Source organism: Muntiacus reevesi, chromosome 6 (genome assembly GCF_963930625.1).
Source record: "Muntiacus reevesi chromosome 6, mMunRee1.1, whole genome shotgun sequence".
Classification (NCBI taxonomy): Eukaryota; Metazoa; Chordata; class Mammalia; order Artiodactyla; family Cervidae; genus Muntiacus; species Muntiacus reevesi.
In genome coordinates this window covers 47,139,213-47,154,360 of record NC_089254.1, presented here as the reverse complement: position 1 = coordinate 47,154,360, position 15,148 = coordinate 47,139,213, and the positions used below count along the sequence as shown (strand labels likewise).

The 15,148-nt window shown below is 39.7% G+C and overlaps 1 protein-coding gene across 2 annotated transcripts in view; it reads left to right on the top strand.

Moving 5' to 3' along the window:
* The first annotated feature begins 575 nt into the window (after window positions 1-575).
* The window catches only part of PNPLA8 (patatin like phospholipase domain containing 8), a 42,791-nt gene continuing 28,218 nt past the window's right edge, over window positions 576-15,148 (top strand). Inside the window, exons 1-3 of one of the 2 annotated variants that reach the window (XM_065938543.1) lie at window positions 576-715; window positions 7,861-8,875; window positions 9,028-9,177. In XM_065938543.1, the coding sequence (XP_065794615.1) occupies window positions 8,117-8,875; window positions 9,028-9,177 (909 nt within the window). In that variant the 5' untranslated portion in view covers window positions 576-715; window positions 7,861-8,116. Of the gene's footprint in view, window positions 716-7,723; window positions 8,876-9,027; window positions 9,178-15,148 lie in introns of both variants that reach the window. The other variant, XM_065938542.1, reaches the window with a different exon arrangement.

The following is a 15,148-nucleotide window of genomic DNA, read 5'->3' as shown; positions in this document are numbered from 1 at the left end:
TTGCATACTTGGTAGGCATAAAATGTTAGGATTGAAAAACGAATGTGTTAAGTGTGGGACCCTTTGGAATGAAGAGGGTAGCGGGGCTTTCCTGGCTGACTTCCAACAGGATAACGTATGTGAAAGAGCTTTCCAGCGATTTTTAGTCCAAGTGGCGAAGCTCAGGAATGGTGACGGCAGAGTGGTTAGGACCCCGGTCCATGCCGCTCACCATCCTCCAGGCGCCTGGTACACAGCCCGGGTTCCGGGAACCTGAAGGAGAGCGGACAAAATCTCAATGGACGCAGAGATGGATGCTTAGCTCAGCTGAACGCGTACTGAGGCCTGCACACAAGCCCGCGGAGCCAAAGAAACTCCCACGGCTGGTCGCAAGGCGGCGGCTCGGCTGGTGCCCGCAGGCAAGTGCACGCACGCACGTCTCCCGGCCGCGCTCAGCCGTGCTCTATTGCGCATGTCTGGGGAGGGGCGGAGCGGCGGCTGACGGGCAGGCAGAGGCCTCCGCGAGGCGGAGGAGCTCCTCTCCGGCCGGCGAGTAGACCCGGCCGCCCCGCGTCACTTCCGCTGGGGCGGGACGGAGCTGGGGGAGGGTACCGCCCCAGCTGCTGCCCCGGTGTTTGTGCTGGAAGCTCAGCTGATGCTGGCGGGCAGAGGGGACGCGCGTACGGGGGAAAGGCGCGTCGCCCCTGCCGCCCAAGTAGTTGCGGCCTGCATCCGGGTAGGTGGCCCGTGGGGGGCCGGCGGGACGGTAGGCGAGGGGAGAAGGCCGCGAGTCGCCCCGGGGACTCATTTGCCCCTCCGGGACTTCTTATCTCTCGTCGGAGGGCGCTTCCAGGGCGAGAGGGCGGGGAGACGCCCGGACCGGGCTCCGGAAGGGTCCGCCGGTCCCAGGCCTGAGGGGTGCGCGATGCTCTCCGCCTCTTCTGGCCTGGTGGGCTTTGCTGGTCCGCACGGCTCAGACTGTTTAGGTTTTTTTGGTCCCGCCCGGAGCTGTCAGTTCCGCCCCCGCGCCTCGCAGCCGAGGTTCCCTGAGTCTGTCTGACTTCCCCTGGCAGTAGGTGCTCCGGCAGGTCCCGGTTGCGTGTCAAAACCGCGTCCCTGTTCTACCTACATCATTCCCCGCTGTCAGTACACCTGATGAGTCGGCTGCTCCAGGTTTTTAATTATCAGCAGTTTCCTTGTCACCCCACCCACAGTGAACTCTGTCCCCCGCTCCTGTTGCTTAATCGGTTTCAGATGTGTGCTGTTTAATAGGTGAAGGTTTGTTGCACTGCTTCCAGTCGCTGTCATGTAAGTCATCATGCGGGGAGGAGACTGGTTTCTATACCTAACACTATGATAACTTTAAATAAAAAGTAGTGACACCTAGGGAGAACTTAGATGAGGAACTATCACATAATCCTATTTAAAGTGGTGCTTTTTACTTCCGGTAACATCCCAGTGGAACTGCATCCCAACAGTCCCGATTATTGAGCTTTCAAAAATGGCAAAAGTAGGTTTTGGTGTATCGAGGAAATGCTGTTAAGACAGTGAAATACTAAGAATTTTTAAATCCGGGAGTTTTAGAAACATTTGTTGCACTGTGAACCGAGAGTTTAATGCCTCTTATGAGTCAAATATTTCATGCCCATTGTAGCTGTTTTTGTCAAAGCTCTTGTGCACATTAGTTGTAGTTTGAATATAAGAACATATTCTTACTTCATGATTTTTCTTAAACTTTTTTCTCAGTGTTGATCTTGTTTTTCTGTTCCTGGGTCAGATCTCAATTAAAACCTTGAGAGCAATGTCGTTTTAACAAGTCATGTTGGATGAAAAGATCACTTTCACTAGTTTATATGTTTACTTGCTTCAAGTGCAGAGTTAATCAAGGTACATCTTTGAGTTGTTTTTTTGCTTAGTAATAATGACGGAGGATTTGTGCCAGAGGGTACTTACTGCTTCCTGGTGTGGAACATATATTTGTGAAAAATCATAGAACTCTTAGCCGAACATCTTCCTGTCTTGTCTTAGTTCTGACCTTTGTTTCCCATGTCTTATATTTTATTTCATTCACTGTCCAGTACTTTTTCCGACGTCCTGCCATTGCCCTGAGCTTTTCTGGATGTCTTTTCTCCTGTGCTTTTTTTTTTTTTTTCCTGCTTGGCAAACTACCTCTTCCTAACTCTGAATGGCTGTCAAGGCGCTACCCTTGTTCTCTCCACACCAGAATTTTAAAATTTGAAACCCAAGGAATACTTTAGTACTTCTGTAAATATCCTGAAATGTCTTGGAAAATATAGTGTATATATGCAGATAAGCATTTTTTTGAGGAAGAGAAAACTTTTATCAAACTCTGCGATCCCCAAATTCTGGAGAAATATCAACTGTATACCCTTCTTTGGTAAATCCAGTCTTAGGATTTCAGCTGTCACTGTGCTAGTAACTCCAAACATAAATCCAACAGCCTATGTTCCTGTAGTATATCTCCATGTGAATGCCCCACTGTTTCTGCATTCTGTAAAACCAAGAGATTTTTATCAAATTGTCCCCCTTCCAAGCTATCTCATATCCACAAATGGCATTCTCCCTGTTTCTCTGATTAAAAACCCTTAAGTTGTCTTGACACCTCCCTCTCCTGACCCTGTTTGCTGTCACCACGTCCTGTGTTTCGCTGATCGCTCCGTTTTCAAAGTTTGGCTCAGAGCAGTAGTCATCTCCTGTAGTACTTTTATCCTAATCCACTCCAAACCTCTGTCACTTCATGTCTGCATAACTGCAGTATAACCAAGTGAAGTCCCCCATAAATTAATTCTTTCCATCCTTAGCGGAGCCTCCACCTAGCAATTCCTGAATTTCTTCTAGTTACAACTTCATTCCATTCCCCAGTGGTTGGTCTAGGCCTCACTCTTCTATTTATGCCTGCATCTGTATTTGTACTATCCTATAAATAGTCTGGTCCTCCTGCTTTTTTCTCAGTTGATGGTGGCACTTTACAGTTTATCTTCTTATCTGTTTGCAATCTAAGTTTTGTCTCAGCTCAATTTGCTCTCCAAACCCTTATCTGCATCTACTAGTGTGGTTTGGGAGCAGTTAAATTCAGCTTGTTGATTTTGTTGACAGCTCTTTTCGGCAGTTTTGGCCTGATAACTGTCGCTTCTAGAAGAGTGTTTTAAAACTGTATAATCATGAGATTGTCTAGACTTCCCTTAATTGTTCCCCTTTTCAGATTTGCTTTATATACTGTATTTCTTTGCCAAGTTGATAGGTGTATTCTTGTCGGTCTTGAGGATTATCTCTTATTGGAAAGAAACAATGCAGATCCCTTATTGTAATCCCGGCTTTTATAGCTCTGTTCTCTGCTTGACCCTTGGGCCCATGTCTACCGTTTCTCCTATTTCTTACTTTACTTTAACTACCTTAATCTTACTATTCTTGAATAGACAAAGGTCATTCCTGTCTCCAAAGCTTTGGTTGCTTTTTCCTCTGCCTTGAGTGCTTTTTTCCTGGATACTTGTAAATAATTTGCTTCCTCAGTTCATTCAGATCTCCAGTAACGTGTCGACTCAATTCTTCTGACTACATCAGCTGAAATAGCCGTCCCTGGGCCCTTTTCTACCCAGCCTCCAGCTTTATCTTTCTTCATGGTACTTCTCGATCTGTTGTTATACATTGTATTAGTTACTTGTTTATTAATAAGTTGTCTTGTTCTCCAAGACCTAGGAAACTGAGGTTTAATAACTCTAAATAAATGGATTATTCCTTTTACTGTGGAATAGTATGCCTTTTTAATCTTATTTAATGTTTTTGCTTTAAAGTGCTTTTTGCTTTCTTTTGATTATATAGGCCTTGGTATATACTTCCCGTATTCCTTTTCAGCCTTTCTTTGTCATTATATTACAGTAACATCTAGTAACTAGCTTGTAGCTGGAATTTTCATTTCTAAAATTTTATTCTTCCTGTACATTTTGTACAGTTTTTTTTTTTTTTTTTTTTGCTGCCTTATTTTTGTTCTATCACTGAACGTCTTAAACCTACTTAATTTTTTTTCTATTGTTTCTAATCTCGGTTACACTTTTTCCTGTTGGCTGTACATGCCAGTCGTCTGTTGCAGTGATGGTTCTTTAACTGTGAGTTCGCCTTCAGTGGGGATTGCTGAACGAGAGAGTCTCTTGCCTGAGCTTTGGAAGTGTCCTTTATTTCTCAGGTATTTTTTTCTTTTTTTTTTTTGGTAATAGCCACCCTGATAAGTGTGGGATATATACCTCATTTGGTTTTGATTTGTATTTCTCTGATATCAGTCATGTTGTTCATCTTTTCTTGTGCTTATTTACTGAATGTCTCTTTGGAGAAAGATGACATCTTTCATCTGTTCAAGTTCTTTGCCCATTTTTTAATTGAGTTATTTGATTTTTGTTGTTGAGTTACAGGAGTCCATTATTAGTTTTGAGTATAGCTTTTTTATCCACGAGTCCTTTAGATGTATTTTATCATGTATTTCTGTGCTGGAGATTGTGAAACTTTTGTGTTAATTCAGCTTATTACATTGACTGCAGATCCTGAGGGGTTCTGAAGAGTCAGCAAGGCAGATAGTTTTGCTTCTTTTCTTCCTCCCCTCTACAGATTTTAAAATAGCATGTTCACGTGCAATTTGGAAAGATGTTAGTTCAGACTATCTTCTGAAGAGTCACAATGGATTCTTGATTCGTGTCATTCTCAGTCTTGTCCCATCACTCCATCTGTCAGAGATCTGCTGGAAGCTCTTCCTAATGTCATTCCTTTGCTTAACATAGTTCATTGACAGTTCGATCTTTAATCTCTATGGCAAGATTGTCGGACCCTTCATAATCTGGCTCCTCCTGTCTTTGCAGTATCATCTTCAACTTCTCCCTCATTATTGGCTCCAGGTCCTGGAAAGAATTGACTGCTTGCAATTTTTGCTTATAATGTGTGTGCTTTCTTAAATGCTTTTTTTTTGTTTGTTTGTGTTTGTTTTCCCCATTATTTAGAATTCTCTCCTTCCCCTCTCATCTTTTACCATGTGATAAATTACTGTTTTGCCCAGTTTTCAGCATCTTTTTTTTTTTTCAGACTTATCTGGATGTCTGCTCTGACTTTGTGTCTTCCATTCATATAGTACCATCTATTAAAGTGCATTGCATTGTTTTCTTAAATTACAAATACCATGCCTTCTCTTTGTAAATAATAGAATCCATCCAAAAGTAAAAGCCCTTCTCAAAAGCTGTTCTCTCGAAAGCCCCTCTCTTTCAATTCCACTTCTCAGTTCACAGGAATAAATAAACAGATGCTTACCCTTTCAGAATGTGTGTATGTGTGTGTAGCCACAGATTTCAGCTGCATATGTAGGTTTTTGTTTTCTTGTATTACATAATACCTTTGTGTCTACATCTGTGTATCCTTGTGTGTATGATATTCATACATAAGTTATTGCAGTTTGTCTTCCTCTCTATACTGTATATGAAGGATATATACATTGGATACATTGGATCATCTAGTTCCTAACTGCTATATAACATTACATTGTAATTCATTGTGTTGTATGTTATCTACTGTAGTTTGTTTAACCATCCCTTTCTAGAAGACACTTAAGAGTTGTTTATCAGTGTTTTGATATTTCAAGCAATGTGGCAAAGAATGTGTATATATACCTGTACTCCTGTGCAGTTATTTCTGTAGGATAGATTCTTTATGGTGGAACTACTAATCAAAGAACATGTGCCTTTAAAATTTTGATAGATAGCTATTAAAATTTCCTTAGATTCTGTCAGGTAGCCCTTTGAGTCCCATTTCCCCAGGGTATTATCAGTACTGGATATTATCCATTATTTGCATTTTACCAATTGAAAGAGCAAAATGTCTGTTTTAAATGGCATTCATGTTGTGGTTATGAGCCTCTGTCTGTTAGGTGTTACACATAGTTTTGGAGAAGGTGTCTAGTACTCTTGCCTGAAAAATCCCATGGACAGTCCATGGGGTCTCAAGGAGTTAGACTCTACTGAAGTGACTTAGCATGTGTGCACATAGTTTATTCTAGTCTGACTTCTTTGCTTAAATGAGCAGTTACTACTAGACCATGAAATCTTCTTTACAAGGCTATCCCAAGCTCTAAACTGAAGGTTTCTTGGTATCCTCTTTGTGGTCTCAGCATTAGGACTATATCTGGCATCAAGTTGTTGAACGTGAGCCCAACACACAGTGAGGCCAGACAAACTGAAATGTCCACGTCTGGAGTGGGAGAAGGTTTATTGCAAGAGCCATAAAGCAGGCAGCTCCTGCTTGAAAGACCTGAACTCTGGTGGGTTTGGGGGAAGAGATTTTATAAGCAGAATTTGGTGGGGGGGGGCCTCTTCTGATAGGTTGAGGTGACAAAACGGTGTCCCAGGCCTCTCAGTCATCAGCTTTCTGGTTCCAGCCAGTCTGGGTCTTAGGGCTTCTGCTCAGCCTGACATTACCATCGTCTTCCTGGGGAGGGGCCTTAGTTCCCGTAGAAGAACTCAGAGATTTCTGTCTGATTGTTATATACATCCCCCCAGGTTGAGCCAGGACCCTGCCCCATCTCTGCACTGATGTCTCTGCATTCCCTCACTCTCTTAATTAACTGTTTGAATCTGCCCTTTGGAACTCAGGGAGGGTCTCAGAGGCTGAAGGCCTTTTTCTTACAAACAAGAAATTGGGGACACAGAGAGGCTTTCATGCATCAGAGGGTCCCATAGGGTCCTGCTTGGTTTGAGTCCCTCCTTTTCTTTCATATGCCTCAATCCTGAGGGGAACAGGTGTTGAACAGGAGAATAACATTTTGGATAGAGGTTAATAAATTCAATAGAGGGACTCGGTTTCAGGGGGACTAAGTTTCAGATTAAATATTCTATAAATGGTTTGCAGTGAATAGGAGTATAAGACTTGATTATTGTCCTCAAAGAACTTAATGTCTAGTGTCACATAAACTAGTCGAGACTTCAATAATAAAGAAGAAAAACAGCAGAATATTTAAATTGTGTCAATGAAAAATTAATCAGTAGGTCTAAGAAAGAATTGGGAAATTTTATTTGAGCCAGATTTGAGGATTATAACCCAGGAAGAGTATCTCAGAAAAGTCTGAGAACTGTTCCCACTTGTTAGAAGTTGAGACACCATTTATGTAAGTTTTTTTGAAACAGAGGGCTGTGCATAAAATAATGTGTATTGACAGTTTGCATAATCCAGACTTTGTACCATCACAGTGGGTCATGGGACCCTTTACAAGGTCAAGAAAAGATGTTCTGTCTTGCTGATGTTGGGAGAATGTTGCTGTGAATGTGGAGCAGGGATTCCTGCTGGTGGGGGAGGTGTGGTAGGTCGAGAGTGCAGGTAGAAAGGAGGTCAAGGGGCAGAGAAGAACCTTTCTGTTTAAGTTTTCCTTGTCTTACCATGAATACAGATTTTGTTTCACAGTTGCATGTTCGGCCTTGTGTTTTGGAGACCTTATCTATCCGGTAATTTCTCTAAATTAGTTTTCATGAAACATCGTACTACTCACTTTCTTTTCTCACGGATTTCTATACCAAAAGATTTAATTACCTTCTATTTGCTTAAAAATGAGGTCTCTATTGCCATCATGAAAATATATTGTCCTATCTTCTTTTGAGACAAGTTGATGAGTTTAGTTCAAGTAATGTATTTTATCTCTTCCCCAACTTCAGTTTTACCTTGAATCCTAATCTTTTTTTTTTTTTTTTTCTTGCCATTTTAGGTAAGACCATGAATTATGGCATTTCTTAAATGAAGCGTTCAGGAATGAAGTGAAAGTCATAACGTATAGAAAATAAGTAATTTTTAAGTTATGTCTATTAATTTGACTATAGATCTATATTATATTTACCTCCTTAGTAATGCGAGAAGTCTTTGTGGGAAGCAGAGGAGCAAGCAGCTGCCTTTCTTGTGCTCACCTGAACATTATGGGAGGATAAGCCACATCAGTCTACAGAGAGGTGTTCACACAAGCAGAATAAGATGTAAATGGACCAAAAGTGAAGCTCATTCTTGCAGTAAGCACTGTTCCCCCCTAAGCCACCATGGTTTACATCTTGGAATCTTGAGACTTAGCACTTCTGCTCCCAAGGGACTTACAAAAGTGAGCCCTCGTATGTCCCGTATTAAAAATACTTTGAACTCTGTTTCAAAGGCTGTCTTTGGCAAGCAAAATGAAATGATTTCTCGTTTAGCTCAGCTTAAGCCAAGTTCTCGAATATTAAGAAAAGTGACAGATAGTGGTTGGCTAAAACAGAAAAGCATTAAACAAACCATCAAGTTTCTGAAAAAGTATAGTGACAAGTCAGCAGAAAAGAGTTCTCTTCCAGCAAAGGAAACTCAGGTTATAGAGAAAGACAATATAGGTAAACCAAGCCTTTTTCATTACACAAATAATATAACCACAAAATTTGGAGAGTCATTCTACTTTTTGTCAAGTCATATTAATTCATACTTCAAGCGTGAGGAAAAAATGTCTCAACAGAAGGAAGATCAACATTTCCAGGAAAAATCAGAACTTGAACTTAAAAAGGTTGAAGATGAGAAACCCAGTTCTCCAGATCCTGGCATCCTGTCTGATAAGAAGCTAGACTCAGAAGCTTCTTTATATTCTGAGGACAAGCCTGGAAGTCCCAGTGAGACACCTGAGGTTCTTCCCATTTCTACTAAACAGAGTATTGCTAACTTTCTGTCTCGTCCCACGGAAGGTGTACAAGCCTTAGTAGGTGGTTATATTGGTGGACTTGTCCCCAAACTGAAGTATGATTCAAAGAGTCAGTTAGAAGAGCGGGAAGAGGCGACAAAAGCTGAGCAGGCTGTCAGCAAAGACAAAAACATAGAGGAGAAAAGGCGGTTATCTCTTCAGCGAGAAAAGGCAAGTCGTAATTTATTGTGATTTTAAGTTTTAATTTTTATCAGATTTCTAAGTTTCATTTCCTTATGTGATTGAAGAACTTTGATCATCTGTTGCTATCACTGGAGCAGTTTTCATACTCGAATCATACATACTTTAATATGTCTTTGCAGATCATTGCCAGAGTGAGTATTGATAACAGAACCCGGGCGTTAGTTCAAGCATTAAGAAGAACAACTGACCCAAGGCTCTGCATTAATAGAGTTGAAGAACTGACTTTCCATCTTCTAGAATTTCCTGAGGGGAAAGGAGTGGCTGTCAAGGTAATTTTGATTACCTTTAGTCTGGTTTTTTCTTGGAATAAAAGTACTAGTAAACCTTCTGAAATGGGGAAGGCAACACCTTTCTTTTTTTTTTCAATTTTTATTTTTTGTGGTTTTATCATACATGTGGTGTTTTACATTCTTAGTAATTGCCCATTTATTTTGTGATATGCATTGCACTAAATGCTCATTTTTCTTCTGTGATTTGTTATGCTCTTAGTACTCATATTTGTTTGTACTTTTAAGATACTTCCAAGATAAGAAGATATATCTCAGTGTGTTAGTTGAATTGCCTAATAGCTACCAAGGTTTTCTTAAATGCAGTGTTAAGTGTTTATGCTATGCAGCTACTGTTCAGACAGGAGTTATGATTCATAAGTGAAACCATTACTTGTTTTTATTTCATGATCTTTTTGTATTTGAAAGTCTAAAAATTTTTATGATCTTATTGGCAGTTGAACATGTGATTCTGTTAATAAAACAAATAGATTTTCTTTGCTTCAGTTTTTTCAAATATAAAACAGTGAAAATAATTTAGATCTATGTAAGTAGACTGTTTTCATGGTAGCATGCATGCTAAGTCGCTTCAGTTGTGTCTGACTCTTTGCGACCCCATGGACTGTAGCCTGCCAGGCTCCTCTGTCTATGGAATTCTCCAGGCAAGTGTACTGGAGTGGGTTGTCATTCCCTTCTCTAGGGGATCTTCTTAACTCAGGGAACGAACCTGTCTCATGTCTCCTGCTTTGGCAGGCAGGTTCTTTACCACTCTTGCCACCTGGGAAGCCCTAAAATGCCATAAAATGTGAATGATGTCTCTTTACCTCTATACTATGATTATTTGTAACATATAATTAACAATTTGGACATGTCATATAAAGACTGGATAGTGTTAATATTTTGTTAGAGATCCATCAGTGCTTAGTTTTTACTTGCCATCCAAAAAATTGTCAGTTAACTTATTCATATTTATTCAACAGTTTGATAACAATCTTGCTAAAAAGTTACACATTTTAAATTAATTTTCCCTCAAATTTCATACAATGCATATATTGTAATAGCTAATCTTTAGACTATCATCTTCATTGAATTTGTAATTATCTTTCATATATGTGTAATCTCTTACCTAAAAGATAAATTTTCCTAATATGGATATGCTTTTAAGTCATTTTAACACTGAAAGCAAACGTCTAAGAAAAATATGCATACTTTAAAGAACTTTTAAGAAAAACATTTTATTGAAGTATGATACACATGCAATTATAAGTATAAAGCTCAATGAGTTTTCATACACCTTCACATAGCCAGCACCCAGATGAAGAGCAGAATTTGTCAGCACTTCAGAAGTCTCCCCTGGACTCCGTTTCAGTCACAGTCTCCCAAAAAAGGATCACAAGTTAGTTTTGTCTGGTTTTGTACATTATGTAAACTGTTATTTCTGTAGCTCAGCACACTGGTAGGAATCTTTTACATTGTTGTGGGTAGTTGTAGGTCATTCATTCTTGTTTCTTTTGTATTCCATTGTGTGAGTGTATTGCAGCTTATTTACTCATGGTAGTGTTGATGGATTTCTGGATAGTTTTCAGTTTTAGTCTCTTGTGACCTGTTTTGTTAATAGAAACTTTGAGAACTCATAACTGACCTTAAATCCAGGGACCCTTCAATATCTTGGAGAAATCTGATATATATTTTCTTGTAGAGTGGCTAAACTTCTGAGCTTACCTAGCTTCCTTTTTGTTGGTATTGTTGATGTATTCCTTCTTCGTTTTTATTTCTTGCACATTGGAATTTAAATATAAAGACTTGATTGCATTGAGCGTTTTCTTGTTGGAGCACACTGCAGATATTATTCACTTTATATTGCATCATGTCAAAACATAATTGGTTGAACAACAATTAGTAATGCTAAGGTTACCACTGAATTTGGAAGATTACAGTCTTATCTTTTCACTGTACAGTTAGGCTAAAAATATTAGTCCACCAACTGTTAACCTAATTGTTTCCAAAACTTGTCATTTTATTAGGGTTGCAGAATGATAAATTTCTAATTCTGTCATTCCTTCTGCCTTATAATTGACATGTTCCTGTAAAGTAGAGCTTTCTTCACCCAGCTAAAGCTATTTGGTTACTCTCAGAAATCAATGTTGCGGGAAAAGTAAAAGAAATGCATAATTTCTTTCTATTTAGTCTCCAGTTTTCAAAGTAAAGAGTTTGCTCTAAAAGCTGCTTCAATGGTGAGATGAATCCTTGGTGTTTTTTTTCTTTTTATTATCATTATGAACTCATAATTTTTCATAAGTTGTGTTTCCATAATCTTTCCCTCATCCTTTTTTTTAAATGTGTAATTTATTTTAACTTTGACTAGTAGGGTGCCCTTCAAGCTGTTTCTTGTGTCTTTTTTGAAATTTTTGTAAAAATATTATGCAGAGAAAATGTATATACTATAAGTATACAGCTCCATAAATTTTCAAAAATTGAACACATCTATGTAGCATCCACCCAGTTAAGAAACAGAATGTTTCCAAAAGCCTCTCTATGCTCCTTTCCAATCATTATCTTTAAAAAGATTGATCAGTTTTCTAGCAGTATAGATTAGTTAGTAGTACCTCTTTCTGCTTGTTATATAAATGGAATGATACCGAATGTGCTCTTTTATGTCCCCCCACCCCCATCAGCATTGATGTTTGTGAGAACCTTCTATACTGATGAGTGTAGCTAAGGAACGTTTATTCTCATTGTTATGTATCCTGTTGAATGATATAATGCAATGTAGCAGACATTTGGGTAGCTTCCTGTTTGGAAATACTTAGGAATAGTACTTCTGGGATGTATCTTTTGGAAAACATAATAGTAGCAGTCCTGCTTGGGCTTCCCTGGTGGCTCAGCAGTAAAGAGCCTGCCTGCAGTGCAGCAGACCAAGGTTCATCCCTAGGTCGTGAAGATACCCTGGAGGGGGATGTGGCAACCCACTCCAGTTTGCTTGCATAGAGAATCCCATGAAATCCCATGGCAGGCTGCAGCTGATAGGGTCGCACAGTCAGACACGACTGAAGCCACTCAGCAGCAGCAGCAGCAGCAGTCCTGCTTACAGAACATGCCTGTTCTCATCTTGGTGGGTACTGCCAGATGGCTTTGCAAAGTGCTTTTATCAGTTGATACTTTCACCAGGATTGTATGAGCCTTCTGGTTATGCTTCCTCCTCTCCAATGCCTTATATTATCTTCTTATTTTAGCCATTTTGTTAGATGTTTAGTGATTTTAATTGTGGCTTTAATTAGTACTTTTCTGGTAACTGTGAAGTTCAGCAGCTTTCCAGTGTTTATTGGCCATTTGTTTACTGCTGAAGCTGAAGCTCCAATACTTTGGCCACCTGATGCAAAGAATTGAATCATTGGAAAAGACCTTGATGCTGGGAAAGATTGAAGGCAGGAGGAGACGGGAATGAGAGAGGATGAGATGGTTGGATGGCATCATCGACTTCGTTGGACATGAGTTTGAGCAAGCTCCAGGAGTTGGTGATGGACAGGGAAGCCTGGCATGCTTCAGTCCATGGGGTCTCAAAGAGCTGGACATGACTGAGTGACTGAGCTGAACTGTTTACTGCCCTCATGAAGCACCTAGGCCAGGTCTTGCTCATTTTTCTGTTGGGTTAATCAGCCTTTTCTATTTGACCTGGAAATTTTCTTTATTAATTATGTATATGTCTTTATATATTATAACATCTGTATATGTTATACATTTATGTGTCTTATAAATATATTCGTCTACTCAGGTTACCTTCACTCTTTCTAATGTTTTTTGATGAGTAGATGTTCTTAATTTTAATATACTACAGTTTATAAATAGTTTCCTTATGATTAGCACTTTGTGTCCTATTTATGAAATCTTTGCCTGTTTTAAAATCAGGCAAAGATTTATCCTGTGTTTGGTTCTGAAACTTTATTGCTTTCACTTTTACATATATACTATTATAGAATATCATGTACTATCTAGAATAGGTTTGATTGTATAGTGTGAGGTAGGAGCCTTGATTTTATGAAATGCCTATATCTAGTTGACCTAACTCCATTTATTGAAGAGTGTCATTGTAAATCAGGTGATTATTTATGGATATATTTTTGAACACTGTATTCTTTTCTGTTAATACATTGTTTATCCTTGTTTAAATATTGTACTGTCTAATTTATTGTGTGTGTTAGTCGCTCAGTCATGTCCAATTCTTTGCAACCCCATGGATTGCAGCCCACCAGGCTCTCTGTCCTTGGAATTCTCCAGGCAGGAATACTGGATTGGGTTGCTATTTCCTTCTCCAGGGGAACTTCCCAAACCAGGGATCAAACCTGGCTCTCCTGCTTTACCATCTGAACTACTATGGAAGCCCAATTTATTGTAGCTTTGTAATAAATTTGGTGTCTGTAGTATAAATCTTCCAGCATTGTTCTTCCTCTTAATAATTGGCTTAGTTATTCTCGGCACTTGTGCTTCTGTATAAGTTTTAGAATCAACTTTGTTGTTTTTCAGTTGCTCAGTTGTGTCCGATGCTTTGTGACCCCATGGATCGCAGCACGCCAGGATTCCTTGTCCCTCACCATCTCATGGAGCTGCTCAGATTCATGTCCGTTGAGTTGGTGATGCCGTCCAATCATCTCATCCTCTGCTGTCCCTTCTCCTCCTGCCTTTTATGTTTACCAGCATCAGGGTCTTTTCCAATGAGTTGGCTGTTCGCATCAGGTGGCCAAAGTATCAGAGCTTCAGCTTCAGCATCAGTCTTTCCAATGAGTTTTCAGGATTGATTTCCTTTAGGATTTACTGGTTGGATCTCCTTGCAGTCCAAGGGACTCTCAAGAGTCTTCTCCAACACCACAGTTCAAAAGCATCAATTCTTCAGTACTCAGCATTCTTTATCTTCCAGCTTTCACATCTGTAAATGACTGTTGGAAAAATCATAGCTTTGACTATATGGACCTTTGTTGACAAAGTAATGTCTCTGCTTTTTAATACACTGTCTAAGTTTGTCATAGCTTTCCTTTCAAGGAGCAATCATCTTTTAATTTCATGACTGCAGTCACTGTCCACAGTGCTTTTGGAGCCCAAGAAAATAAAGTCTTTCACTATTTCCATTGTTTCCCCATCTATTTGCTATGAAGTGCTGGGACTGGATGCCATGATCTTTGTTTTTTGAATGTTGAGTTTTAAGTCAGCTTTTTTACTATCCTCTTTAACCTTTATCAAGATGCTCTTTAGTTCCTCTTTGCTTTCTGCTGTAAGGGTGTTGTCATCTGCATATCTGAGGTTATTGATGTTCCTCCCAGAAATCTTAATTCCAGCTTGTGCTTCATTCAGCCCACATTTCACATGATATACTCTGCATATAAGTTAAATAAACAGAATGACAATATACAGCCTTGACACACTCCTTTCCCAATTTGGAACCAGTCTGTTGTCCCATGTTTGGTTCTCATTGTTGTTTCTTGACCTGCATACAGGTTTCTCAGGAGGCAGGTAAGGTGGTCTGGTATTCCCATCACTTTCAGAATTTTCCATACTTCATTGTGATTCACACAGTCAAAGGCTTTAGTATAGTCAATGAAGTAGAAGTAGGTGTTATTCTGGAATTCTCTTGCTTTTTCTATGATCCAATGGATATTGGCAATTTGATTTCTGGTTCTTTTGCCTTTTCTAAATCCAGCTTGAACATCTCGAAGTTCTTGGTTCACATACTGTTGAAGCCTAGCTTTGAGGATTTTGAGGATAATCTTACTAGCATGTGAAATGAGTGCAGTTGTGCAGTAATTTGAACATCGTTGGCATTGTCCTTTGGGATTGGAATGAAAACTGACCTTTCACAGTCCTGTGGCCACTGCTGAGTTTTCCAAATTTGCTGGCATATTGAGTGCAGGACTTTGACAGCATCATCTTTCAGGATTTGAAATAGCTCAGCTGGAGTTGCATCACCTCCGCTAACTTTGTAGTA